Source organism: Monopterus albus, unplaced genomic scaffold (genome assembly GCF_001952655.1).
Source record: "Monopterus albus unplaced genomic scaffold, M_albus_1.0 scaffold167.1, whole genome shotgun sequence".
Taxonomy (NCBI): Eukaryota; Metazoa; Chordata; class Actinopteri; order Synbranchiformes; family Synbranchidae; genus Monopterus; species Monopterus albus.
In genome coordinates this window covers 161,086-188,270 of record NW_018128047.1, presented here as the reverse complement: position 1 = coordinate 188,270, position 27,185 = coordinate 161,086, and the positions used below count along the sequence as shown (strand labels likewise).

General features: G+C 39.8%; 2 protein-coding genes across 7 annotated transcripts in view; one reads left to right on the top strand and one right to left on the bottom strand.

The window, feature by feature from the left end:
• The window catches only part of ift80 (intraflagellar transport 80 homolog (Chlamydomonas)), a 44,175-nt gene extending 21,910 nt beyond the window's left edge, over positions 1-22,265 (bottom strand). Inside the window, exons 1-8 of one of the 4 annotated variants that reach the window (XM_020615634.1) lie at positions 21,708-22,265; positions 20,188-20,248; positions 19,758-19,979; positions 17,225-17,335; positions 17,047-17,115; positions 13,353-13,462; positions 9,193-9,282; positions 8,971-9,108 (exon numbers count right to left, since the gene is read on the bottom strand). In XM_020615634.1, coding sequence (XP_020471290.1) covers positions 8,971-9,108; positions 9,193-9,282; positions 13,353-13,462; positions 17,047-17,115; positions 17,225-17,335; positions 19,758-19,979; positions 20,188-20,224 — 777 coding nt within the window. In that variant the 5' untranslated portion in view covers positions 20,225-20,248; positions 21,708-22,265. The other 3 variants (XM_020615631.1, XM_020615632.1, XM_020615635.1) reach the window with 3 other exon arrangements.
• The window catches only part of smc4 (structural maintenance of chromosomes 4), a 24,666-nt gene continuing 18,298 nt past the window's right edge, over positions 20,818-27,185 (top strand). The window contains exons 1-5 of one of the 3 annotated variants that reach the window (XM_020615628.1): positions 20,818-20,906; positions 22,804-22,961; positions 23,937-24,127; positions 24,698-24,889; positions 25,915-26,091. In XM_020615628.1, the coding sequence (XP_020471284.1) occupies positions 22,814-22,961; positions 23,937-24,127; positions 24,698-24,889; positions 25,915-26,091 (708 nt within the window). In that variant the 5' untranslated portion in view covers positions 20,818-20,906; positions 22,804-22,813. Of the gene's footprint in view, positions 20,907-21,022; positions 21,347-21,367; positions 21,490-22,803; positions 22,962-23,936; positions 24,128-24,697; positions 24,890-25,914; positions 26,092-27,185 lie in introns of those variants that run through there. The other 2 variants (XM_020615627.1, XM_020615629.1) reach the window with 2 other exon arrangements.

Below are 27,185 nucleotides of genomic sequence, written 5' to 3'. Positions count from 1 at the left end.
TCCGCTATGTCCGCTTAAAATTCTGTGATCAACATGCAGTTATACTAATGAAATAAATATATGCAGGTACCATTATAGTCCTACATTATCAAGACATTTTTCCATCGCCATATTGTGAAATTAAAAATATTGTTACATCCCTAATTGTAGTATGTAGTTATTGCCTGCAGCACAACACAATGTAAATTTCCAACAGCTGAATGCACAATATACACTACATGAACTTGCCAGCACTTACAGTATTTTCTCTGCCTGCTGCACAATAAAACATGTGCATTCCCTGACTCTGACATAACAAACTATAACTTTTGTACTATATCGTTTCTAAACAGAGGCCAGTGTGAGAAGCTCTGCAAATCTGTGTATTGAAATACTCATTCAACAAGGCTAAAAAGTTACAGAGGCTGAGTATGGGACAAGTGTAGAGTGGCACAAGTGCAGTGCAAGGAGATACATAGAGAGAATGGTGGTTGAAGGAGGGGGGAGCAAGACAAAGTAGAAGATAGAGAGACAGAGAAAGAGAGATTGAGGGGGAGAGAGAGAGAGAGAGTAATGATCTACACATGGTTTCATGCTGAAGCCTCAACATAGTAACCATAGACACATGCTGGGGCCTCCTGGGACTCATCAGCAGGACACAGCTGTGAGCTGGACAGCAGAATTCTATTAGCACCAACTATGCACACATGCGCTTACAAATGCACACACACACTCACTCACAGGTAATTTAGGCATTTGACTGTGTGTTGTGTGTCTCCAATGTGTGCTTCCCACTATCCTACTGATTGCAGATCCACAATATAGTGGATCATTTAGTTCATTTAAAGCCCTACACATAAGGAATTTCAACAATGACTTGAGAACTTTCTTTCAAAAAGTTGATTTTGTTAAAGCAAATACATCTCTAAACTGTTCCTCAGTAACAGATAGTCTGAAATTCATCCTTGGCCAGTTTTTTACAAAATGAAAATCACATATGCATATGAATATTGGTTTCATAGAACTTAAACACAGATATCCTCATAGCAATAGAGAATGTGCAGTTGTCGTCACACCGTGTTAAATTTTGGGTAACTGAGAGCATCACACTCATTATCAATCGTAGAAACACTACATAATTCTATAAGCTAATTTAAACAAATAAATATGATCCCATAGAGGTACAAACAGTAGCAGATGCTTCAACTACGTCCAAATGCCCACTTTAGTGTTCAGTTTGAGCACAGACAGGACAGAAATGTCTAACGAGCATTAGCTCCCAAACCAAGAGATAGGATCAAGGTGCAGAATCATTTTTAGTCTGTCGCTCTTGTTGACAGGATTTCTAGTTCTGCTACAAGTTAGCTATAGTCTGCTAAGGTTAGCCATTCTGAATTAATACAGTCAGTAAAGTGAGACCTAAATGTTTAAGCAACCTTTCAGCCTAACACGAGAATGTATGCAGGTAAATACCTCCCAAAATGGAGCTCCTGTTCCAACATTCAACACAGTGTGACGTACCTTCATATTCTCTATACAAACATATATTAAGCTAAGTGCACACAAGCATACAGTATGTACACATATAACAAAGACCATTACTTCTCTGACAAGGAACACATATATAACAAATTATACTAAATGAAGGATCCAGTCTACAAATTAGTCAATGTCAAAGCGTACTGTATCATCATTCAGATTCATGTGGAAGCAGAAGGGGAGGAACCCTGGGGTGCAACCAAAATGAAACCTTTTCAAATCATCTTTTTCTGGACCCTGGTCCATTGCCTCTAGCCCAGCCCTTGTCCTCAACAACAGCCCTTAATGAACCCCGGGTTGGCAGTAAATCTTGAAATGATACCCCCAGTTCAACACATGCTCTGCTTTCATTTATTTGTGTGCACAACAAAGCCCTTCAATTGCTCCCTGTCTTTATCACCCAGTATCACTCTCACTCCTTATACCATCTTACCCTTCTTTCCTCTCTTTCTCCATCTATTTCTCTGTAAGTGTGACATGTTTGTCTAGCAAGTGAAGGTAGTGATTTAGTGCTACTAAGAATGATGACTCTGCCAGAGGGGCTGGCAGGGCACTGTCTCGCTGTCACAGGCTTTACTCCTGCTGTGGGGGGAGGGAGGGATGGAGGGGTTGAGAAGGGAAAAAAAAAGGGAGAGGGACCAGAGCAGACACGAGAGTGAGCGAGAGAGCGAGAAAGACGTGAAGGAAAGAGAAACCACCATCTTTTATGAAGACCAATCCTCCAAGCCTCAATGCCTAGGCCAACTTTACAGGATATATTGGACAGTTCCACACTACCCTGCCCCCCACCCGTCCAACTGCTCTCTTTTCTCAGCTCTTTTTAATGTTCCCCTCCTTTTTGGTTTCCAACATGGGAGTCTTTAGCCGAACTCTAGAGAAGTCTAAAAGTAATACCATGTCAACACATGCCTTTTACCCTAATGGAGTTCACGCATATAGGCACCAGGTCACGAACATATGCTCACATTAAAATACTTGGGTGAATCATCTGCAGGAAGGACCATAGTATACATAGGTCCAAAATAAGTTCAGCAACACAGAAAACCAAAGCGCAAAGAGAATACAAAGGAGAAACTGTTGTCCTCAAATTCTCATAGGAAAACTAATGCGCTTCTTGGTATGACAGATTAGGACTACATGTAAGTACTGCATCTTTCAATGTTAAAAGGAATGTATAATATTAATTCTTATGAAAACAAGGGAGTAAACAATGGAGGAAGAAATCTCTGAAGAGTGACATAGGCCCTGATGGCCCTTCTCAGAACATTTTAGGCTCTCTTTCTACCAGTCAATGGTATATGCAGGGAGTAGTCTTATGAGAGAACAGAAGTGCAGAGAGCAAGAAATAGCATGCAAAAGCACAGATTTGTAGGAGGAGGGAGGGGTAAAGTGAGAAAGAGAGCGGGACAGAGAGAGAGAGAGAGGGGACTAGCCCTGCCCAGTTGCCTGGGGAGAAAACTGCTCTGTTGCTGACTCAGGACTCTCTTTGTTTGACAATGCGCCCTCACTCTTGCTTGCTCTCAGACACACTCACACTCTCAAACTTACCACTTCTTTTTTTTTCAAACACTCAGTCACCATCTTTCCTAATGTGCACATGCTCTTTCTTTACAGGCTTGTGCCAATAATTTCACTTTGACTTACTTTTCATCTTTTCTCCCATGTAAATCCCCCCTCTTTTGTTTTTCTAACCCATATCCTCTACGTGTGCGTGTGTGTGTGTCTGTCTCTCCTCCTTCTGCTGTCTTTCCCTTCTTTTGCAGTCATATTTTTCTCCAGCTGAGCTGTACTGTCCTAAATGTCCCCGTCGCATTTCATGAAAACAGATATAGGCTTGCAGCCTAATAAATGTATAGTGGTTTCATTTGCCTTTTCATGCTCCACTAACAGTGGTTCACAATCAGGACCAGAACTCGGCTGTTTTATTCTCTTCCAGCAGCGGCAATTTCCAGATGTTGGCTGGCCAGTGGTTGGCAGCAGGCTGCCAACACAGGCTCAGGTGTATGCTTCCTGACGACAGACAGGAAAAACTGTTTTAAGTATGGCAAAAAAGATCCTATAGAGAATGTGGCTGCACATTAAAGAGGCAAGAGAGAGGAAAGAAACAGTGAGAGACAGAAGTGATGGTGATTCCAGCTGGACATGGACCCATTCCCAGCAGGGCTGAGCAAAACTCACAAAGACCCTAAGGAGACTCCCTGGATTTGCCCAAAAAAAAAAAAAGAGTTAAAGAGAGGGCCTCTGGGACAGTGCGAGGGAAAGGGATGCAAGAGGGGGAGCACTGATAAGCACAAGGTAGTACAGGACACCCTGACAAAGGGAGGAGGGAGGCAAAAGAAGGAAAAATAGAGAGGGAGTTACATTGATCCTCAAAATGGGTGAAGTCCCTGTTTGAAAAGGAGAACGTGGTTGTATCTCACAGACAAAGAGGCAATTAGGAGGAAAATGATGTAGCTCAATCTCCCACTTAAGTTCAAACAGAATAGCTCTTAGACTAATATACTGGCACAATGTACTTAGGGTAGATGGACAGAGAAGGGAAGGAGCAGTTTGCAACAAAGACAGTGGTGTTGGCAGAAAAATCATAGTGAGAAACAATAAATCATTGATAGTAACGATTTAGGGCTACTGGTCACTGTATGAAATAACAAGCAGTATCCACAAGTAGATACCAGTGGTTTTACACTTTTACAAATCCTACTCTTGAAAACAACACTGCTATTATGAGGTATAACTCTGATACATGATTTATGACTAGACATCCCTCAAAACTTTGTGATGGTAACAGTTATTACCATATTGTGGATGGGAAAACTGCAAGCATGTACAGCCCTAAGGAGACATTTTAATTATTACACATAAGGATGTCAGTAAGAAACAGGGCTCAGCCTGAGGCTGACATTAAAACCATCTGATGATCCTAACTAGACTGCCTGTGGTTAAGTATAACCTACAAATGGGGGAGTGGAATGAAGAGGGGTGGAGAGAAGTGGAGAAAAGAGGAGATATGCATGCAGGTTGCTCATTCATTTGAAATAAGCCAGTCTGACAAATGAAACGCCATCTGGTAAAAAAACTAAACCAACCTATGCCACCACAACACATCGTGGCATCTTCCCCCAAGGTGCTGGAGTGGCCTGCATTGTTTTAATAATGTTTCTTAAATCCCGAACGAGCATCACACCAAGCTTGATGGAAGTGTAGTAAACTAAATAAGAAAACTGGCCTTGAAGTTGTATTTAGGCCCTTCTAATGACAAGATTCTGCCCTTAGGTGCCCCTGAACAAAACACCAAGCTACTCTCAGCTCTTGGGACAATATCCTTCAGTCTGTTTACCCTTTAAGAAAAGTTTCTCTTCATTTATCAGTAAGGTTTCTAAAACACTGAAAATCTGTAAAAATTAAGTTACATAAATAACACGACTTCTTACCCAACTCAATAAAGTTTGTAAAAAATAGATTAATAAAAAAGAATGCTGTGCAAGAATTAGAAAAGCAAAACCAAGCACCTCTTACATTTGGCTGTACAGTGGGGAGAGAAAAAAAACAAGTGCAGGGAAGAGAGGGGTGGGGTAGGCGTGGGGGTGGGGGGACGCGAGAGGGTGCTTGCCTGGCACAATGAATTCTACTTGTTAGCCAGTGACAGTGTCAGGGATCATGACAGGGTCCAGACGCTAGACACCAGCTGCAGTGCCTCGTAAATAGACTGCTGTCTCGCAGGCACATTTGCACGGCAGTGGTTGCATACACACTCACACACACAGAGGCATGTGGGCACATGCATATACTATGGCAGACACACAGACAGACACTAACTTACTGTCTCTACCAAATCTTGTAAAAGGGACAGTGAACCTCTTTGTGTCCTGTGTCCTGTTAAAGCTCCAGCAGAGAGGAAAAGTACACAAGAACTCTATACTCAACAAAACTGCAACAAAGATAATTAAATATGTATTAATAATTCAATAATGTAATTACTAAATGTTGATGCTTCATGGACAAACAAAACTGAGCAAACTTTGTGTTTAGTCCAAGGGTGAGTTGCTGAAACTACAAGACTAATTTTCCCAGTACCTTTCCATTGATGTAAACTTTGTGTGTGTGTGTGTGTGTGTGTGTGTGTGTGTGTGTGTGTGCGGGCATGCCCCCTCCCTCCACAGTGATAATGAGGGGGGTAAAACACTACATCTGCCCTGCGGTGTGTCGAGGGAGAAAACATGCAGGAGAAAAAGGACAGAGTTTAGGGTGAAAGGAGAGCCGAGCTGGACGGGAGGTGAAGGGGTTAAATGCACAGGACTGATCCTGCTGAGCCAGCAGCAATATGTTAAAGTGCAAGGTTTCATTGTAGCAGATACAGAATGAAACTCCTTCCCATTAGTCACGCTAGTAACTGAAAAGGCTCGTAGCACTGCTTAACCCTTAATGCACTGCAAACAAACCACACCAACGACACAGGTAAAGCCCTCGTAATTGGTTAATGGCTTCTGTGTTTGTGTACACTCACATGTACAATGAGATTAAAATAATTACAGTACAGTGATTAAGTGTGCATAGTATTGTAAATTGTACTTCAACTAACTTGGTGCACGAGAGGAGCATATATCTGAATTCACACATTGAAAGCAACTCAGATGGAGTGACCTTTAAGGGGGATTTTCTTTTTCTAAATTCTCGTTTTCTCTGTTTCTCTTTTTCCCCCTCCTCTTCTTGAGCAAGCCTCCCACGCCATGCTACAGTACACACTGTCTCTAAGGGGCTTAGAGAGGAGAAGGCAAGCATACCCTTCCTCTAGTTAGAGAAGAGTAGGGCAGAACCATAATCATCATAATGATCATCCCCACTCTGCTTTGACCAAGACACACCACAGTAAAGCAAGTGGTGTGATGACAAAACAATGGAACAAACCAAGCATGTAAAAAAAACAAAAAAAAACCTAATAGAAAAACGTAAGGTGAACCAGGTCATTACAAAAACATAAAGGTGCAAGTTGAACTCAGTTTTCTCTGTTATAGTTTTAACAGCACTATAATTATTATTTTTGTTTGCACAGAGAAAATGGATACAAGCTGGTTTCATTTGAAGGATTTCATCAGCTCACCACCATAATCTGGCAATTTTCTCTAAAGCTACTGAAATCCCTGGTTCAGAAAAGCAAAAGAAAAGGTAAAGGATAAGGGGTTTCCACAATCTCTCCGGGAATGTTCATACTCTATACATTCATACTCTCTGAAGCACATACAATCACACACCTTACCCATCTGGAGAAGACACATGTGTTGGCTCAGACCTTTCTCCAGCCCATTTGTTTTAATGCTCCAGAAAAAAAAGAGAAAAAAGAAAAAAAGCCATTTGATCCTAATTAAATCAAAATGGAGCATGAAATGCCTGGTGATCAGCACACAAAACCCAGCCCTGCCTGTTTGTTTTCATTACAACAGGTCTGATACAGCAACATACTGACATCTCCACATAAACTCAAAGAAGCCCTAAGAGAGGGGAACTAGTAACATTGTTCCTGGCCAAACGTTCAGCAATAATAAAACAATTACATTCATCATTCTCTTATTTCCCCTCTCATCACAACTCCCGTTACCGTCAGCACCAGGTAACAAGAACACATAGTTTGCAGCCTAATGTGGTATACAGAGACAAACAATGTATAAAAGGGATAAAGCCTATAGTGAGCTACACCACAGAAACCATACTACACTGGAAAAGCTGACAATGTACCACAGATACTGTACATTTCAAGGAAAAGACCTGACTAACCACAAAACAATGTTATATTAGCAGATGACAATAAACTAATAAAATAGACAAAACAGAAGCTTACAACATGTGGAAGGTACATGGACTCTGAGATCTACATTTGCATAGTTCTGCAACAGCTGCTTGTAACAGAGATCAGGAAGAGTAATACACTGTCAGAAATACACTGCTCAAGTGTATTTAGTTGGAAATGGTTCACCTCACTAAGGGCTCAAAAACAGACTAAGATATGGAATTTTAGGGTCAAGGTGCATGCATCATTATGTTTCTTGCAGCTCTGAGTCATCTAGCATGTTGAATACAGAAAGTTAACATTTTTGTGTTTTAGGTTATATGATGTTAAATGCAACTTGGTGCAGAATGTTAAAAATGACCTCAAACAGGAAGTAAACCTGCATTTGCATAATTTTATCGACTGGCAAGCAGAACTTTAATAAAAGAGGAGACACCTATCACTGAAATTACATGGTGCAGCCTTTGATAGAATAACAACATCCATTACCTTGTCACACTACAGCACAATGATTGCCATTACTGTTATAACAGTCCTAGCTGTCATGTGTGTCCAAGACTAATTGAACTGTTGAAGCAAGAGCATGTGAGAGTATATTTGTACTGGTGGTGAATGAACTGCCTGGCTGAACATGCCAAACAATATTGGTGTTTGGATTAGCTGATTATCAGCTGATGTGGCCAAACACTTGTTTGCAAAGTTATATTATCCATGTATCAACAGAGTCTAAAGAATTCATCAAGTTTGGGAGGTGCCAGATATTTAAAATTTAAATTGTTTTATTGCCCAGTTAAGCTAATGCAGAATATTTTGGTTTCTCCTACTATCTGCTCTTTATTTCTTTTTGTAACACTTGTGTTTAGCAATAACTCCCATGCCTCCAGTTTTGAGTTTCTATAGAGAGCTCAAGTCATGTCATCACATCTGGTCAGCCTCTGTTCCACTAGCTTCAGTGACTCTGTGCAATCTCTCATTTAGCCTTTTCATCGGTCATTTAAGAAAACTAAGTACCTGCGCCTAGGGATGTTTTTTCATATTATAAAACACCAAACACTAAAACATTTACTACTGCAAGTTGCAGCCTTTATGGTTTTAACAAGGTTAACTAATGATCTTTTTTTTTTTTTAGCATTGGAAAAACTACAGTTCCCATGATCACTCTGCAACATGATGGTACACATATTATATGTCACTGTTATTTACTAGACTCTTTGTACTTCGGTGGTCCAAGTAGCACATCGTTAACTGTGTGTTTCTGATATTAGTCTAACTTCTCTCATGCTGTTAAATAATGGAAGAATGTGTAATAATTACAGCCATCTCTCGACCTCATTTCCACTCTCCTGCCAGTCAACTGGCAGCAGCTGGTGACGTTTCAGTCTCAATGAGCTCAGGCTTCTGGGAAATGGTGTTCATTTAAACCCGGACTGATTTTTTGTTATTAGCCAGATTAGATGTCTCAGTGGGATTTTGAATGGGGTTTTCTTTCTTCTGGAACACAAACCAGAAGTTCATGGTTGCACTTCGGCTCTCTACTGCCACTACTTGCAGGTATCCCATCATAGAGATAAAAAAAAAAAAACAACTTCACATTCCACTGGGAGATATCCGGTGGGAAACAACAATTCAAAAATAAGTTTTTGATGTACAGTAAAAAAGGATTTTCTTACTCCAGTCTTGTCACATAGGCGCAGGGTGTTGAAGGAGCCCACAGCAAACACTTCTCCATCTGGAACCCAGGACAAAGAGGTGACTGGGTAGTCATGAGATGACGAGGAGTACAGCAGGCGGCCAAAGCTGTCCCATACCTGTTGCAGGAGCACAGGGTTTTAATGGTAAAACACAAGTCAAACACCTCAAGATCTACAAAAGTATACTAAAACTCTACTCACCTTATATTTACAGTCTTCTCCACCTGATAGTATGAGGTCATTGACTGAATTCCAGTCCACCTTCAGAACAACCCCATCATGAGCCTTCCACTAGAGAGAGACAAAGAGAGGGAGAGGCTGTTTTATGTAAACACACCATGATGATGCTATCCATACATAAGGCATCCCTTTCCTTAAAGAGAGTCTAAAAAAGACAACAAACATAAAGATGAACAGGATGAGCGCCATAAAGGGTGGCATTTTCTTGGTCATGTACAGAGTTACAATTTTCCTGCTCTCTCTTTGTGGCTAGATTCCATTTTATATTATTTGAACCATACTTTCTCACTCTAGTTTCAAAGGGAAACACATAAATACATGCACATATGTCATGTGTATCTTTGTCTGTTTAAGGGACTGCAGCCATCAAAAAGGACCTTTTGGGGGGGTCCTTTATATGTAGCTGTTTGTCACACCCCTTTTCATATGAAATAGACATGCCAGGCAATGCCCAACCCCTATTTAAACTTGGTTGGCTGGCTCACATAATGGTAATAGCTTAGAGAGAGCAAGGGGTTGAGAGAGAGCACATTAAACCCTCCACTGTTTATCTAAGGGCCCAAGCACTATTCAGCTTCAAACAGAACAATAAACAAATGTATACATGAACAAGAAAAATACTCTGCTGTGTGAGGTTTTCAGTGCTGCACCCTTCTTTAATGCAGAAGCACTCAAAGATACATGGATCTATTGATTTTTTCCTTTTAATTGGCCCTTATATAGCAGTACATATCAATCATTCATTTACAAAGATCTGAAAAGAAGCAAAAGGCCCAGTGTTGTGAGATCATTTGGGTGTTGAAATTATAAGCAAATCCACATGAGATAAAAAGTACCACACAAAGATATCAACAACAGTAAAGAAAGTTATTTTCTGTCTGCACTGTGTAGCAAAAACCCTGGAACAGCGCCTGTCCTCCTTGAAAATTCTCCAGCAGAGAAAGGTACAACGTTACCAAAAAATTTATCAGAAATGACAATAGAAGCCACATCACACATGATCAACAACACCTAACTAACTTTGAACAATGGAAAAAAAAAACTGAAACATTCTCCAGGACACACCTACAGTATATTAGGGCTTCTTAGTGCTTGTTGACCTATAGGCCCCATGTTCTGCAAGTCAAGAGCATTGGTTTTGGTGACAGAAGGACACAACCTGAAAAACCTAGTGAAATCATTGACTTACTGCATATCCAGTATGTAGATATTTTAAGGAAAAAGAAGTGCCCTCACTGATTTTATAAAGAGGGGCATTTCCTTTGTCATTGTTAGCTATAATATATTAAAGTAATTCACAAAGAACTCAGTGTCAATATTGAGTGACTGAGTCTTATTACCTTGAAGCTTTTAAAAAATACATATTTTTCCTTAAAGTTTTAATTTTCATTGTAAAACTTAAGGATATTATGACAATGTATAAAGTATAGGCAATGTAACCAACAGTAAAGGTCACTGACATTATTTAAAGAGTGACTGGGTGTTGTGAACAACAAGTAATTAAGCGATAAGAATGGTCAGTTTCTATATTAACAGTATTTTCAGCATTCTCCATATAGAGATTACAACCACCAATGAATCGGCTCTGCTCAGGTTAATGTCCACCGGTGTGTCAGTCCTGGATCAGCTTATTCCTCTCTACCATAGACCTCGGTTGATGTAAAAAGAAAAAAACACAACTATTAAGAACACATGAGTGAACACACCGCTGCACTGGGTGATGTTTCTTCATTAGCAAACTCCAGACCCGAGCATGAGGAGCTAGTGAAATGTAAAGAAAGAAGAGCTTGTGCAAGATCTCACACATGCACATTTGACTCTGACTCATGCTAACTTCAGGGAACTATGGCTGCTCGGAGCCTTTGGGGCAACATAGTGGGGTCTGGGGTTTTGTGTCACCCAGTGCAGCGGTGTGTTTCCCTGATGTGTTTGTAATCATTTTTGAAGAACAATGGACATCTATCACACAGATGAACAAGTTGATCCAGGACTGCCAGCTGACAGACATTAACCGTTAGTAAATGTTGGTTTTGTCAGTCTCTGTATGGAGATTGCTGAAAATACTATTAATATAAAAAAAAAATGACTGGCTTTATCAATTAAGGCTAGAAAATGTTGGTTTTTCCATTTAAATTTTACCTATAAATTTGTTTTATTCAGAAACAGTATTTAAGACCTTTAAAATGTATGCTTTGTGTGTGTACTGTAACCTCTGAGTCATTAACAGGGTTAATTACAAGGTTTACTTAACAGAATTTTTAGTAGAAATTGATAGATAGATTTTGATCTCTCATAAGAATGCATAAAATCAGTCTACCTGTGTGACTTTGGCACTGGGTTGCAGAGGCTTGATGACCAGCTGTTTTCCTGATGTGTAGAGGATTCTGTCTGAGTCTGGACCCCAGGCCACAGAATAAACAGGAGACCCTAGAAGATTTGCACAAGCACAGAAGATGACAATCTTGTATTACTCTCGAGATATGCTAAAGATGTGAATTATAATTGCATACAACTTTTCTCCCCTTCTCTTTAACAAATTAGGACTTGGCATAAACAACAGCTCTGAGATACAGCAATGTTAATTCCTCCTCTCACAAAGTAACAGATTCTGTCAGAGATCTCATCTCATTCAGCCCATGGAACAGCACTTAGCTTACAGGCACACCAGCTGAGAAAACCTACCTAACCTCTACAGGATAAGCACAAGTATGTGTGTGCTTACATGTGCTTGCATGCACATGTGTGAAGTAAATTGTGTGTATGAGTTGGGTTGTGGCTATGCGCGTGTGGAGGGGAGGGGGCCTGACATTTAACCCCACTCCAGGTGCATGTGGTTAAAAAAAAACTGAAACATTCTCCAGGACACACCTACAGTATATTAGGGCTTCTTAGTGCTTGTTGACCTATAGGCCCCATGTTCTGCAAGTCAAGAGCATTGGTTTTGGTGACAGAAGGACACAACCTGAAAAACCTAGTGAAATCATTGACTTACTGCATATCCAGTATGTAGATATTTTAAGGAAAAAGAAGTGCCCTCACTGATTTTATAAAGAGGGGCATTTCCTTTGTCATTGTTAGCTATAATATATTAAAGTAATTCACAAAGAACTCAGTGTCAATATTGAGTGACTGAGTCTTATTACCTTGAAGCTTTTAAAAAATACATATTTTTCCTTAAAGTTTTAATTTTCATTGTAAAACTTAAGGATATTATGACAATGTATAAAGTATAGGCAATGTAACCAACAGTAAAGGTCACTGACATTATTTAAAGAGTGACTGGGTGTTGTGAACAACAAGTAATTAAGCGATAAGAATGGTCAGTTTCTATATTAACAGTATTTTCAGCATTCTCCATATAGAGATTACAACCACCAATGAATCGGCTCTGCTCAGGTTAATGTCCACCGGTGTGTCAGTCCTGGATCAGCTTATTCCTCTCTCCCATAGACCTCGGTTGATGTAAAAAGAAAAAAACACAACTATTAAGAACACATGAGTGAACACACCGCTGCACTGGGTGATGTTTCTTCATTAGCAAACTCCAGACCCGAGCATGAGGAGCTAGTGAAATGTAAAGAAAGAAGAGCTTGTGCAAGATCTCACACATGCACATTTGACTCTGACTCATGCTAACTTCAGGGAACTATGGCTGCTCGGAGCCTTTGGGGCAACATAGTGGGGTCTGGGGTTTTGTGTCACCCAGTGCAGCGGTGTGTTTCCCTGATGTGTTTGTAATCATTTTTGAAGAACAATGGACATCTATCACACAGATGAACAAGTTGATCCAGGACTGCCAGCTGACAGACATTAACCGTTAGTAAATGTTGGTTTTGTCAGTCTCTGTATGGAGATTGCTGAAAATACTATTAATATAAAAAAAAAAATGACTGGCTTTATCAATTAAGGCTAGAAAATGTTGGTTTTTCCATTTAAATTTTACCTATAAATTTGTTTTATTCAGAAACAGTATTTAAGACCTTTAAAATGTATGCTTTGTGTGTGTACTGTAACCTCTGAGTCATTAACAGGGTTAATTACAAGGTTTACTTAACAGAATTTTTAGTAGAAATTGATAGATAGATTTTGATCTCTCATAAGAATGCATAAAATCAGTCTACCTGTGTGACTTTGGCACTGGGTTGCAGAGGCTTGATGACCAGCTGTTTTCCTGATGTGTAGAGGATTCTGTCTGAGTCTGGACCCCAGGCCACAGAATAAACAGGAGACCCTAGAAGATTTGCACAAGCACAGAAGATGACAATCTTGTATTACTCTCGAGATATGCTAAAGATGTGAATTATAATTGCATACAACTTTTCTCCCCTTCTCTTTAACAAATTAGGACTTGGCATAAACAACAGCTCTGAGATACAGCAATGTTAATTCCTCCTCTCACAAAGTAACAGATTCTGTCAGAGATCTCATCTCATTCAGCCCATGGAACAGCACTTAGCTTACAGGCACACCAGCTGAGAAAACCTACCTAACCTCTACAGGATAAGCACAAGTATGTGTGTGCTTACATGTGCTTGCATGCACATGTGTGAAGTAAATTGTGTGTATGAGTTGGGTTGTGGCTATGCGCGTGTGGAGGGGAGGGGGCCTGACATTTAACCCCACTCCAGGTGCATGTGGTTTCTCTCAAATGCCAACTGATCTAAATCCGACAAAGGCAACAAGAGGGGTTGAGACAAGTTCTTCTCCCCTCCCTCTTGCTCATTCACTCACTCCCTTCCAACCTCTTCCTAGAGCTCTATCGCTTAAAATCGGTCATAGCACCCAATGAGCATAGCCTGCTCCTGTACTGTGTGTCAATGCATGTATGGAGTTGCAGGGTCTGAAGAAAAACAACACCGACAGTGATCTGAGTGCCATGTGAAGAATGGTACGGAACTGTGGCAATGCTACAATGCATATCCAGGTGCTCTACAAATTTGTAGGTCTACTGAGAAGATGACCACCAAGCAGCCCATTGTCCAAACAGCCAGCTAAGAAAAAATGTCTCTGCATGCTGGGGCTGAATTGCTGTTCAACGGCCAGGTTTTCAACAGCACCAATCATTCAGGAGGAGTGTGCCATCCATTTCCCCCAGAAGTCAACTTTTATGCAGCACTGAACTTTTTTCCCATCCGGTAACTGCAAAAAAATGTTTAATAACTTAAAAAGCACCATGAATTTATTAATAAGGAAGCCATCTGTTATGTGAATAATGGATTTAAAAAACATGTATCATTAGGAGTCTTTTTACGGCTTTTAATAAAACTAAATCCCATAAATCTTTGAAACTTTATGGTGCTTTTAATTAAAAAAGGAAAAACACACACACAACTGGAAGGTCAACTGCATTTGGTTGTACTGATCACAGAGATGTAATGCTGCTGGAACGCACAGGAATGACACCCCACCACTTTTTTTTTCTTCCAAGAGAGGAAAAAAGAATAGGCCTACTACCATAATCTGGTTGAAATTCAAAACGTTGCATTAATGTGAATGCTTGCAGATCCAATCATCAGTAAAGTGCATACCCTGTAAAATGGACATTAGTCGTGACATTAAAATTTAAGGTGTGGTGATGGATTCACAACGTTGTCTCAAATTATGCACGCTCTGATGCACAACTGGCACCTGCGAGTGTTTGTGCTTTGTTCAACCACATGACGATGTGGAGGGTTCACAGCGACACAGTTTAGCATCAACTACAGACTCCATATACAAAAAACAAGTGACGGAACGAAACTCAGATCATCCTGACTGACAAACTAGAGTGTGATCCCCAAGAGGGGCCGTGGAGACAAACATCAAATGCGGCAATCAGCAGCAGAAACAGACTTTATATTTAAGTGATGCTGGGATTTAAAGACTGTTTTACCTGTGTACAGTGCAGCTGTAGGTCTATTTGACACAAGCAGGGCACAGGATGGCCAAACTTTGGCACATACTGACCAGTTGCGATGCCCGTGCACAGCTGTTGCTGGCTGACATGAAAACCAACATGAAGCAGGAGGCGTTTGGTGAACATTCGGTATGTTTCATCAAATAGCACTACACCTCTGACTGAGCATAGGAAGGCCCAACACATACACACACACCATACACATGTTCACAGAATCACACAGGCAAGGTGAGAAAATAAAAACATTTCCTCCTTGACTATCAATTTAAATGATCTGGCTTGAGTAAAAAGGCAGCGTCAACACAAAAGTCAATCTTGCAGAACATTCAGCAGTCTGAAGAAGGAAATAAAACAAAATGTTAGGTGTGGCAATTTAGTTGACATCTGGGACCACGTGTGACTTGCAGTGTCAGTCTAGAATGTATGAGTCCAGTGTCCAACAGGAACCAGATGAGGAGGTGAACTTGTGTGTGACAGCACTCAGAGAAGGCTCCCAGATTTACCCAAATGAAAGTGAAGTTCTGTGTGTCTGGTTTTCCTCATCAGACCTCTGCTATCTTGCCCTTATTCTCTCTGTCACAACAAGCACACGTTGAGCCAGAGGCCCTAAAGCAATGGGTACTTTATGTGTGTGCATGTGTGAGACAGAGAGGGACAGAGAGTGTAATTGGTGTCAGTGTGCTGTGTTTACTACTGAGGCTGGTTGGTCAGCAACTGGCTCCACATGGCTGCTGGTGCTGGTTGACAACTGCTATGACATGTTTTAAATTCAGTTTAAAAATTAGACCGGCTCTTTCTCACACTGTCGTTCAAATTATGTGAGCCAAGATTTATATCTAGAGGGGGAACATGAACTATGGCCAACTTGTATATACAGCTTAGCCTTATTATGTACAGGTGTGTGCACAATGGGGGTTCGGGTTATTACTACTGTTAGGCTTAGTATTTACAGCTGGTTACAAGTCACTTTATTATGATGGATCCTCTGATTACTCACAACAGCAGATAAGAAAAAATGATTAAATTCTACATATGGTGGCTAAAACAATGAGCTGTTTGAATGCTGGTAAGAGTTTAAAGCAGGGTGAGAATTACAGTGTTCTTTTGGGGCCACTGATCTGACACCAAATACATGTACTGTACAATAATTAACACACAAAATAGCACATGAAATCAGCTTGTGGTCGATGATAAATAAAAAATACACTGCACGTCCTGATTAACAGGGTTGTCTGAAGGCTGCTATCTGTGCACTGCTGTCACTCACTACAAGCTGTGGAGCTTTGAGGGAGTGGAAATGGTACAATCCATTTTAGGGGTGTGTGAGATTGTATTAAACAACAGTTCTTTGGGGCATACATGTGAGCATGCATTTTAATTAATGACATTTACAAAGAAGTTGTAAATGTTCTGCCTTCCCACTGTTATTTCTACCTTCTTCGGGAGGGTCAAAGACATTGGGGAGTGAAACCCACCCCCACTCCTGTAATTCACACCCTGGTTGTCAGTTACACTCTGTCTATAATTACACCAAGCGAGTCGCTAACTCACTACTTGTGTGAAAATGAGATGCAATCCCATTCTATTGGTCTGTCATAACACCCAGCCACTCTCCATCATAGATATCAAAATGATACAGTGTTGTTTCCTTCTCCAAGAATCCATATTTGGCAAAGTGTGTAAAGTGCACACACACCAGAAAAAAACAGGGACTCAGTAGGCGTTATTGCAATCAAACAGTGCAGAGGATGCATGCATAACAAATACATGTGCCCTGTGTTTTTATAAATTTTTGGGTCAGCGATTATATATAAAATGTTTGCTGATCATGTATGATTATGTCAGTTTCACACAAGCTCCCAATATGCATTATATGCAGTTTAAATTCAGTGAAGTTAAACAAGTGTCTTTTGCCTCACCTTGGTTAGCCAATGTTGAGCGTAGCATTCCATTTATTGACCAGATCTTGATTTGCCCATCTTCTCCAGCTAAGTAATTACAGAAATGAGATGAAATGGACCTCAAAAATAATTATTATTAAATGATTAAATATTTGTTAAACAGCAATAAAAGTATGTATGTTCCCATAAATCTTACCTGTGATAAGAGCAGTCCCATCATAGTTCCATCTTCCTGCCAGAACAGCTCCTTTGTGTGCTTCAACACTCTTCTCAATGCGCCCTATCTTGGAGGCCAGGTGGAACTTGCCTGGAAAGCGACAAAAAGAAGTTTACTGTATGGCAATTCCACACTAAAGGCCTCAACTGATCTGGGTATTTGCTGTCTCTAATAAAAAAAAAAAAAACATTCACCTTTTATAATTCATTGGCTACTATGAGGATGTTATCTTAAATACAGAATACAGAGACCATAGTTTCATAAATGTGAGTGAACCAGGCTGCTGTGTGAGGCAAAGGGACTGAACAAGTTTTTATGGCCAAAACAAAACACAAGTGAGAAGTAAATATTCACTAAGCTTGAAAATCTTTATAATCCAAGTCTTTAAATAAAAGCATAACAATTACTGATACCCTAAAACACAATTAGCAACAAAACTATATTTCTCCTCCCAGCTAAATTACAAACTTGTAGCATAAAGCAGATGAGAGAAACTAAAAGGGGTCTGTTAGTTGAATTAGGGCAATTTTCTAGTTGCTAGACATGACGGGTGATGAGGCATGGAGAGTTATTGAACATGCTAGTCTAGCATATACTTTGTGGCAGTGTGCATTTAAAAAATTCTGAATGTTTTATGTAATTTCTGGTGGCCTAAAACTGCAAATCAGCATGCTGCTGCTCCCTCCCAGTTCTAAATTTGGGCATCCCAACAAAAGTGGCTGTTACTGGTTGAGCAGGTAGTGAGTATAACAGGCACATATAGTTGTACTGAAATCTCTTTCAAATGGAAAAACAAAAAAATATAATAATAATAATTCATTTTATTTCTATTATATGTGCACTCACTTCACCAGTCCTTATCTGTGTAACCAAACATTTTGTGTACACTGCTTTTATGTAACTTGTTTGTTTTCTTGTTATCTGGCTGGAGGCTTTTATCATGACAATCCATTAATCCATTGTTTTGCAATTCCTGATGACACATTTCTGTGAAATTGATGTTGACACCCATTGCGGGGTCGACTGTGGTTCGGTGGGTAGAGCAGTTGTCTCCCAGCCGGAGGTTCGAATCTTGGTGCCTGCAGTCCACGTGTCAAAATGTCCTTGGGCAAGACACTGAACCCCCAAGTTGCCCCCGATGGTTAAAGCCATCAGTTGAATTGGCGCCGCAGATGGCTGCCTCGGTTCTGTACCGGAAACAAATTCCTTGTGTGTAACATACTTGGCCAATAAAGGTGATTATCCTTACTGTAATTCCACAAGATGAAAGAGAATGAGACTGGTGAACTGCTGTGCCAACCAGAAGACCCAGTAATATCCTTCATGCTTATTTTGGTAATCTCCAAGTCTACCTCATTCCACACACAGTGTCCTTGTTGGCTGAATGGCAAATGATACATCTAAGTAACCATGGGGAAATATTACACATTCCAAAATAATGAAGTGTACTTATTAATTATATGTTTAATATTTATTTCTGAAAGCAAAGACAAAAAATATTGCTAAAAATATTATACAAAGATCTGTTTTTCACACAATGTTTGTAACTGGAAAAAGGTCAAACTGCATATGCTCTACACACACACACAAAACTAATTTAATATGCTGGCAAAAGAAAGGAAGGCTGGCTAATCAAATAAGGTTAGGAAAAGCTACACTGTTAATACAGAGTCCTCCCACCTAATAAAACTCTGGCTGTTGGACTGCTTTCTTTTCAACTATATCACACAGATCTCCTGTAAAGAATCCAGATTTAAAATTTTAGGACAAGCTCTTTCAGTACACACCATAATTAAAAAGAATAAAACTGTGTAATTGCCATGTTTTTGTTTTCAATGAAACCTGATCTCTGTTTAACTGTATCATGGCAAGAAGGAGAAGAAAGTTACAAAAATGAATCGTAACAGAGTTTTCACTTTCTCTCTGGCCTGCCAGAGAAAATTGCTGCTTCAGTTTGTGGGTGTGTTTATGCAACCCTACACTGCCATTAGTGTTGTGGCCACACATTGCCTGTCATAACAGTACATCCATATTCCATGTGTGTATGTGTAGTATAGACCAAAAAGAGACATAAGAGGCTGTGTACATACATGTCAAACAAACTGTGCTGTGAAGTTTAGCATTACATGTATAGTTTTATTGACTTCAACAGTGAAGGTCTACTGAAAAATAGACTAGATATGAACTCATGTTTACTCTGATACTAAAATCCTTCTTCTTAGGTGAAATCAAGAAGCTTCTCTTGCTCATTGAGAGCCAGATCAGTTTTACTGCTCAATTATTAAACTAGTCAAGATGATCTCCCTTACCATAAAGAATGTATTAACAATTTTCATCTCCCTGGCTAGATATAACTAAAAACAATCACTCATCCTTGTCATGTGGCTGTTCAGTGAATGAACAATTCATTAAAAAACAAAACAAAAACAAAAAAAACACTGATTCTACAAGTTAATTCAGAAACAAACCCCAACAGACCACTGGGCAGATTTTATAGATTAAAAAGACTTGCCATCCGTGCTGGTAAGGACAAAAATCTCAGCCTGGGTCTGCTTCTTGCCACCAACAGTTTTGGGGAACCAGTGCAGATCAATGGGGTAAATGTTCTCAGGCAATCTGACAACCAGACTGGTCTCACTTGTCAGCAGGTTCCACTTGAGGATCTGGTGGTCATCACTGCATGAGTACAGCTCATCTGCTGTGGTCCAGCCAACACAACTCACAAGTTCCTTATGTGATCTATTGTTAAGGAACTTGAGTTATTAGAGTATGTATTTTAACTGAAAATATGAAATGCCATGTTACTTTCTGTAATGAATATCTAGATTTTAATACAGGTAATGCGTTAGGTTAATATAAGCGATAAGATGCAACCAGTTAAATAGTAACCATACCAAAAGTTATAGACTAATAAATATGAGGTAACAACATAAAAAGGATATGTTTGGGTTCCTTTAGCAGCGATGTTTTCAGTCTCATTGTGGAGGTTTGCTCTGTTGTTCCCTTAACGAGCAAAAAACTATTAGTTTGTTACAGTAATTCTCATGTTAAAACTGCTTATACCAAACAAACACGCAAAAGAAACAACACAGAAGACTACAATCGCAAATTACCAACAGTATCCTGTATATTATTTCAGGCAGCTAATGGCATGCGCTGGTAGCTGTAACGCTGAATGAATCAAGCGTCTGCAGTTGCTACGGTACCTGCTACTGTTGCTAACGTGAATCCTCAAATGTCCTTGGCTCGTGCCTGTGACTTGAATGCTAACGTTAACTTGGTTTTCAGGTTAGAAGAGACATTATCATGTCGTTACCGACTTTACTGTGGGAAATGTGCGTAATTTACTCCAGCAAAAGATACATGACTAGTCAATACAGTACAGAACAAAACTACCTATTACGTGTGTGAATGTATCGCTAACGTTATGAAGGCTAACCCCCATTTAATCTGGGTCATAAACAGCTCAAAAAGTGAGTTCTCGCGAGAGGTTCAAGTCTCACTTCTTTGACAACAGAAATTTCGAATTGTTTGCAAGAACTGACATATGTTAAAAATGCATATTGTAGGACTCCGTAAAAGCAAACCTTTATTGTTGAATAATATTTCCTGAAATGTAAACTATTCCTCAGGGCGAGATTTCGTCCTATTGTAACCACAGGTAACCGTTTGAACACGTAGGAACAACATAAGGCTTTGAATCTGACAACAAACTTATTCAATATATAACACTGTGAAGGAGAATACTGTTATTGTCGCGTTTTTAGTCTAACTGTTTCTGTCATATGATTGTCGTTTGTTTGGAGCGAGGCGGGGTTGGCCTCGTCCCCTTTTTTGAATTTCGTGTTTTTTTTCCCCCCCCTTGCTCTTTGAACGTTCCATGGTGCCTTGCGTCAGTTTGTAACGAATTTGGTTCGACAGCAAAGTTTAGGCGCCATTTACAAGTTAGATTGTTCAAGTAGGACAGCTATTCGAAATGACATGGGACTAAATTCTATGGTTTATCTCTGCCAAAGTTTGGATTGACGAACGTTTTTTTTCGAGTTCGTGATTTGGGTCACAAAGGAAGACTCTTGTTTGATCGTGCGCGTATTGTGGAAGGTATATACAAGCTTTTTGGTTGAGAGTAATGACTGGGTTCCGTCTATTTGCTGAAATGCTTAATGTTAGTTCCATACCAGAGTTAACATTAACAACACGTTAACTTTGGTCGCTGACCACCGTCAAAAATACTTCGCAATATAGTGAGTTGCTTTATATTACCTTTATAAAGAAACTTAGCATTTTCGAATTATTTACACACTCCTTACGGTAATAATGAAGAGTCTCTGATTGTCCAAGCTAATGTTAATGTTGCAAATGGCTGCTAATCTTTTAGCCTCAATAACGTTACCTTTGTCTGGTTAACGTCAACTAAATAGCTTTAGCTAATGTTGTTGGTTAGGAAGTTTGGTAAAGTTACCTCTTTCAAAGCAGATAGCGCTAACTGTTACGCTACATTCTCGCGTTAACGTTGCAGATATGTGACTGATGTACGTTACGTTTGCCAATCTAAGTTGCCCATTATATTAGCTTTAGCTAACTTCGTTATGCTTCGTTAACATTAATGTTAGACAGCTTCAGCGGCTGACTTGATGTTAATATTAGTAAAGTGATAACAGCGCAGTAACGTGGCACCCTTAACGCTACGCGTTTTTCTTTTAATCTGGTGGACAAGTCCGCGTTACAAAATTACCGAAGTAGTAAATATACGTGTAATTATATCGTTACCATTAGCGTAGTCCACCGTAATCGTTAAGTAACATTCGGTCAATGAATATGATTTACTATTAGCTACCGAGTTGGACTGTCCCGTCTACACCTCCGCCCCAACCTAAAGTTTGAGGGGATGAAAGCTAATATTAGTGTCACTTGGAGACCTCGGTCAATTTAGGACGTTGTACCATTGCCTTCGACCACATACACCAGAGCTGCGTCTGTTCAGTAATGGCCATGTAACGTAGGCTAACGTTAGCCTAAGAGCTGTGGAGAAAGATTTTTAGGGTATTTGCATATTAAGTGAATTTGTTTTCCCACTTGTTACGTTAACCTTATTTTCCTGTTTTTCTAACATTGCAGGGCTCATTACCTGTCCATCTTTGTTAAGCACAAGTAAAGTCCCTTTAGATACAGGTTACTTAAACGATTCTGTTACAGGAGGGGGGTGGGGGGGGCATTAATTTCTACTGTTAGTGGGCTCTAGTATTAGAATAGAGTCAAATTCTCTAACGTCACCCGCGGGTTGTCATCTCTAACGTTATCAGGCCGAGAGCTGTACAACAGCTCGTTTTGTTTAGGCCACAAACTCGTACACAATAAACCAGTTTGTTACTTTGTTGTTGTATCGTACGAAAAATAGACCGACTAACAGTTAGATGGGCGGCATTGAGCTCTGACTGTGGTGATGATTAAAGCCTGACAGCAGTGTAGCTGCGTGTGACCGACTAAAAGTGGAGTTGGGAGATTGACAGGCACAAAAACCACTCATGGATATTCCTTTTTACCACTGACCCCTTTAGATTTCAAATCATGCCATCTAAAACTGCAAAGAGTTCAACCGCCTCCGCCAAGCCTAAAGGGAAAGGGTCGCAGCCTCGGGATGACTCCGAAGACGAGCTGGATGTACCCCCTCAAGAAACCAACTCCAGTGGCCAAGAGGAGGCACCGCCGACAACTGGCAAGTAACAAAGGGTGTTTTAGTGTCTGTGAATCTGAATAAGTTGTGTTCACTCAGTGGCGTTACGTGTATTGCTGAAATGGTAGTGGCCAATTGGCACAGCTGTGAAGCTTTTTTTCTTACCTAAATTTCAACGCGTAGTTAGAATGGCTGATGTACTTACTTCTACAACGCCAGTCATCACTAAGTGTGTTATGATTTTTGAGATGATTTTGATAACGTCGAGGGTACTTCTTTACCGGATCTTCTCAGCAAACGAGGTAATTTTTTCGGATGATGAAATGTTTTAGTGTAGTAGATCACAAGGGTGGTAGACTTCATTCTTATAACTTGGTATTGAATAATTTTTATGCGGAGCTTAAGATACATCTTGACATTCAGTGATGTTTGTGTTCTTTAGAATATGTTGAAATGCTTCACCGGGTGTTTGGCTGCAGGAATTTAATTTACCAGCATCGACCCCTTAGCTTGTTTATGCTTATGTGAGCACAATAGGTTTTGGACAGGTCGTTGTGGCTTGATGTGATGGCAGCGGTTGGTTTTACATTATATATTATTGTCACCAAACAAGGTTATCCCTTTCTGTGTTCTGGGTGCAGTTCGGCACGAGTGAAAATGTGGCGTTGGTGATCGAAATGTACACTTTAGTTATTTATTATCTACGGAATGAATGTGGCGCATCTACTCAGTCGTATCAACGCTTCTCGTGGAGAGCGTTTGTATAATAATGTGGGTTCGTTCATAAGCAGCCACAGGCTCGTTCTGTTTTGGGGTTGGATTTTGTTTTCAGAACAAAGAAAAATAACGCCTGTCAGCTTTTTCTCGAGTCGTTGTTTGACTGCTCTCGTAACTTGCTGCCTGTGCGTTGTTTGTTTGTTTGTTTTTGCTTCTCTACCCCTCCCCCATGCACCACTGTGCCCCCACCTGAAACGAGTCGCTCAGAGGAATAAAAGTTGTACTTTTTGTGCACCACAGATCCGTCTCACGGTGAAGCTGCCGAGGTGGTTGATAGTCGAAGTTTGGAGGAGATTCTCGGCAGCATCCCTCCACCCCCGCCCCCAGCAATGACCAATGAACCGGGCGCTCCTCGCCTCATGATAACACATTTAGTTAATCGCAACTTTAAGTCTTATGCAGGCGAGCAGATTCTGGGGCCCTTTCACAAGGTACGACCAAACCTGTTTACAAATGTAAAGCCTACAGTGGGAAATACTTTGTTAATGTGTTGTATCAAGCTCACATATTTGCCATTGTATGCAGAGTTTGTCAGTTTTATTTTGTCTTTAATTCCCTATTATGCAGCTGTTGGCTTGTGTAGTGTGAGACACACAAAATACAAAATTTTTGATGCTACATTATAATGTCTATTGAATATGTTTTTAAAAATCAAAGTGTAAAAGTCACACTCCTCAAGTTTTGATTTAGGGAGTGTATCCTGCAAGGACGAGTGATCTAGTGGTGTGCTGACATTTTTTTTAAATTATGATTTTCTTTGCACATCATCTTTTCACCTTTTTCTGCTTGTCCCATTGATCTACAAATTTTAGTTGGTTAAAATAAATCCTAACTACACCTACTTGCAATACATTAACTATCAAAATCTTGCTATGATGAAATGTTAATATATAGCTTCAAATATTATGGCATTTAATGAATTTGGATATGGTTGCAGTATATTTTGATATAATTGACTCACATGTGTATTTATGTTTTATCTTGTCTTACCTTTCTCTCAGCGCTTTTCCTGCATCATTGGTCCAAATGGGAGTGGGAAGTCCAATGTGATAGATTCAATGCTCTTTGTGTTTGGATACAGAGCTCAAAAGATCAGATCGAAAAAGCTCTCAGTGCTGATCCACAGCTCTGATAAACACAAAGATGTACAAAGCTGTACTGTGGAGGTGCATTTTCAAAAGATTATTGATAAGGTATATATATATATATCTGCATATCTTGTTCACAAATCACACCACACTCATTCTGGCCTCTCCTAAATTAGTCAGTGCAAAGTCTGAATTGAAAGGAGTGGCTAAAAGTATTTTCTAGTGGACAGATATTTTTCTATAATTTTAAATATATTTTTCCTCAATGCACATGTGATAATATTGTTACACAATTATCAAATCAGTGACTAAACTGATTCAAATCAGTCGTGAAAATTGCAACTAACACCCACACATGCCATAGTCAATTCATACTGTGCTAGAATTGGGCCCTCTATTTTTGACGAATTTTTAAGTGTGCCATTTAGTGACCTGGCCCTGCTTATTTGCTTACACTATGAAAAGTCACTAAGATGGTTGTTTTTTGTTGATAAAAAGTTTTAGTTTGTGGTATTTCATTACAAAATATATGGAAAAACTGGAGTTTAAGGAATTAAAGTTAAAGGTCTCTACATTTTATTGGCCACAGGGGGTATAAGTTTTACCTTGACCACTGTGAAGTATATCTAAGCTGTTTGTGTTTGGTTCATCAGTTCACAGTAAATTTAAATCAATTTGTTAAACTAATGCTGTAATTGTATCAACTCTGTTGGCTTTCCAGTCTGCCTTTTCAGAAACTTAAAAATATTTTTTGAGAGATGGTATACACATCTTAAATTATTACTTTTGTTTCCTCATTGCATTTTTAGGTTAGTGACCCACCTTTCTGTATTGTATTTATAAGCTCATCATCTTATTTAACAAGCTGTTTAAATTTAGTAAATGTAACATGATAGAATACCCTCCAATATTGATATGGTTTATATACATATTAGTGTAGAGTTGTTGTGTACTTCTTAAACAAGTCTTCTTCTTAGCTGTTTTTGATGTGGGTTGTTTTCTCCATCCACCCTGAGTGAATTTGTCAGTTTTGTGAGTGTTATCATTTGATGTGTAGAGCTGTTTGAGTTTTTCCTGAACTGTTCTGCTCTAAGCTGCTCTGTCTTCTGCCCCTCCCCCCTCTGAGCCAGGAAGGAGATGACTACGAAGTCATCCCCAACAGCAAGTTCTGTGTTTCCAGGACAGCCAACAAAGACAATTCCTCAGCCTACCATATCAATGGCAAGAAAGCCACATTCAAAGAAGTGGGGGCTTTGCTCCGAAGCCACGGTATTGACCTTGACCACAACAGATTTCTGATCTTACAGGTAATTGTATTTTTGATGCAATTTCCTCATTTACTTCTATTTTTATTTTTATTTTTTGTAAATCCCTGCTGTGACCATCCCATTCTGTCAGATTTCCTGCTCTACATCCTCTGCCCATTTCCCACTGCTCTTTGAGTCAAATGTTTCATGGCTACCTTACAGCCATGCCTGTCTATGGGAATAACCTGTTACACTGGAATTGGAAAGGAGAGGATGTGCCCTCTGCCAGCCCTTAGACTGCTATAGCAGCGCATCATGGTTTGAAACATTGCGGAAAAGGTGCGAACCATTATTTGCTGCTTTAGAATTTTAAGGGAAAAAAGCATTTTTACCCATAAATGGACTTCGATGTGGGTGGCTATAGTTGAGCAACCAGCTCAGATTTTGTAGAGGGGGAGTCTTTGATGGGGTTGACCCACCAGTGGGGACAGGTTGGATCTCCCTTCCCCTCCCTTTCCCATATACCTGCCACGCTTTAGCAGCACGTAAATATTGGTGTGTGACAATAGACCCCAACCCCAATATTAGCAGTGCTGCTTCAGTGTGGCTGGATCAAACACCTTCCATTTCCATGGCTTTAATATTGGTTCAGCATTTTTTGATTTACCTCCACTTTGATTGTGATGCATTCCTGTATAATTTAAAATTATTTTTGTTACTAGTTTTTTTATTTTTAAGTGCTGTGTTTAACTCCTACCCATTATGATTGAGTAGGTCACATGTAATACATTACTGATCAACCCAAAGCTTATGGGAAATTACTCTTGTCAGAGCAGAACAAAATGGCAGGTTAAATCTTATTATTTTGTTTTATTTTAACAGTAAGTTGGAGTTTCAGGTGAATATCCCAACCTTCCACTGTGGTTTTGTGGGTAGTTGGTTGATTACATGTGTTCTGCTTGTTTTTATTTTTTATTTTTATGTATGTGTGTGTTTGTCCATTCTCCCCCTCCCTGGATGTTAGATTTTCAACTCTCTGTTGTATGACTATGGGAAGAAGCTTTAGCTTGTTCTCCAAGGTCACTTTTCCAGGCGTCTGGCTGAAGGGAAGCTGTCTATTTTGTGCACTGGTCAGAGCAGAGGATGACGTGGGT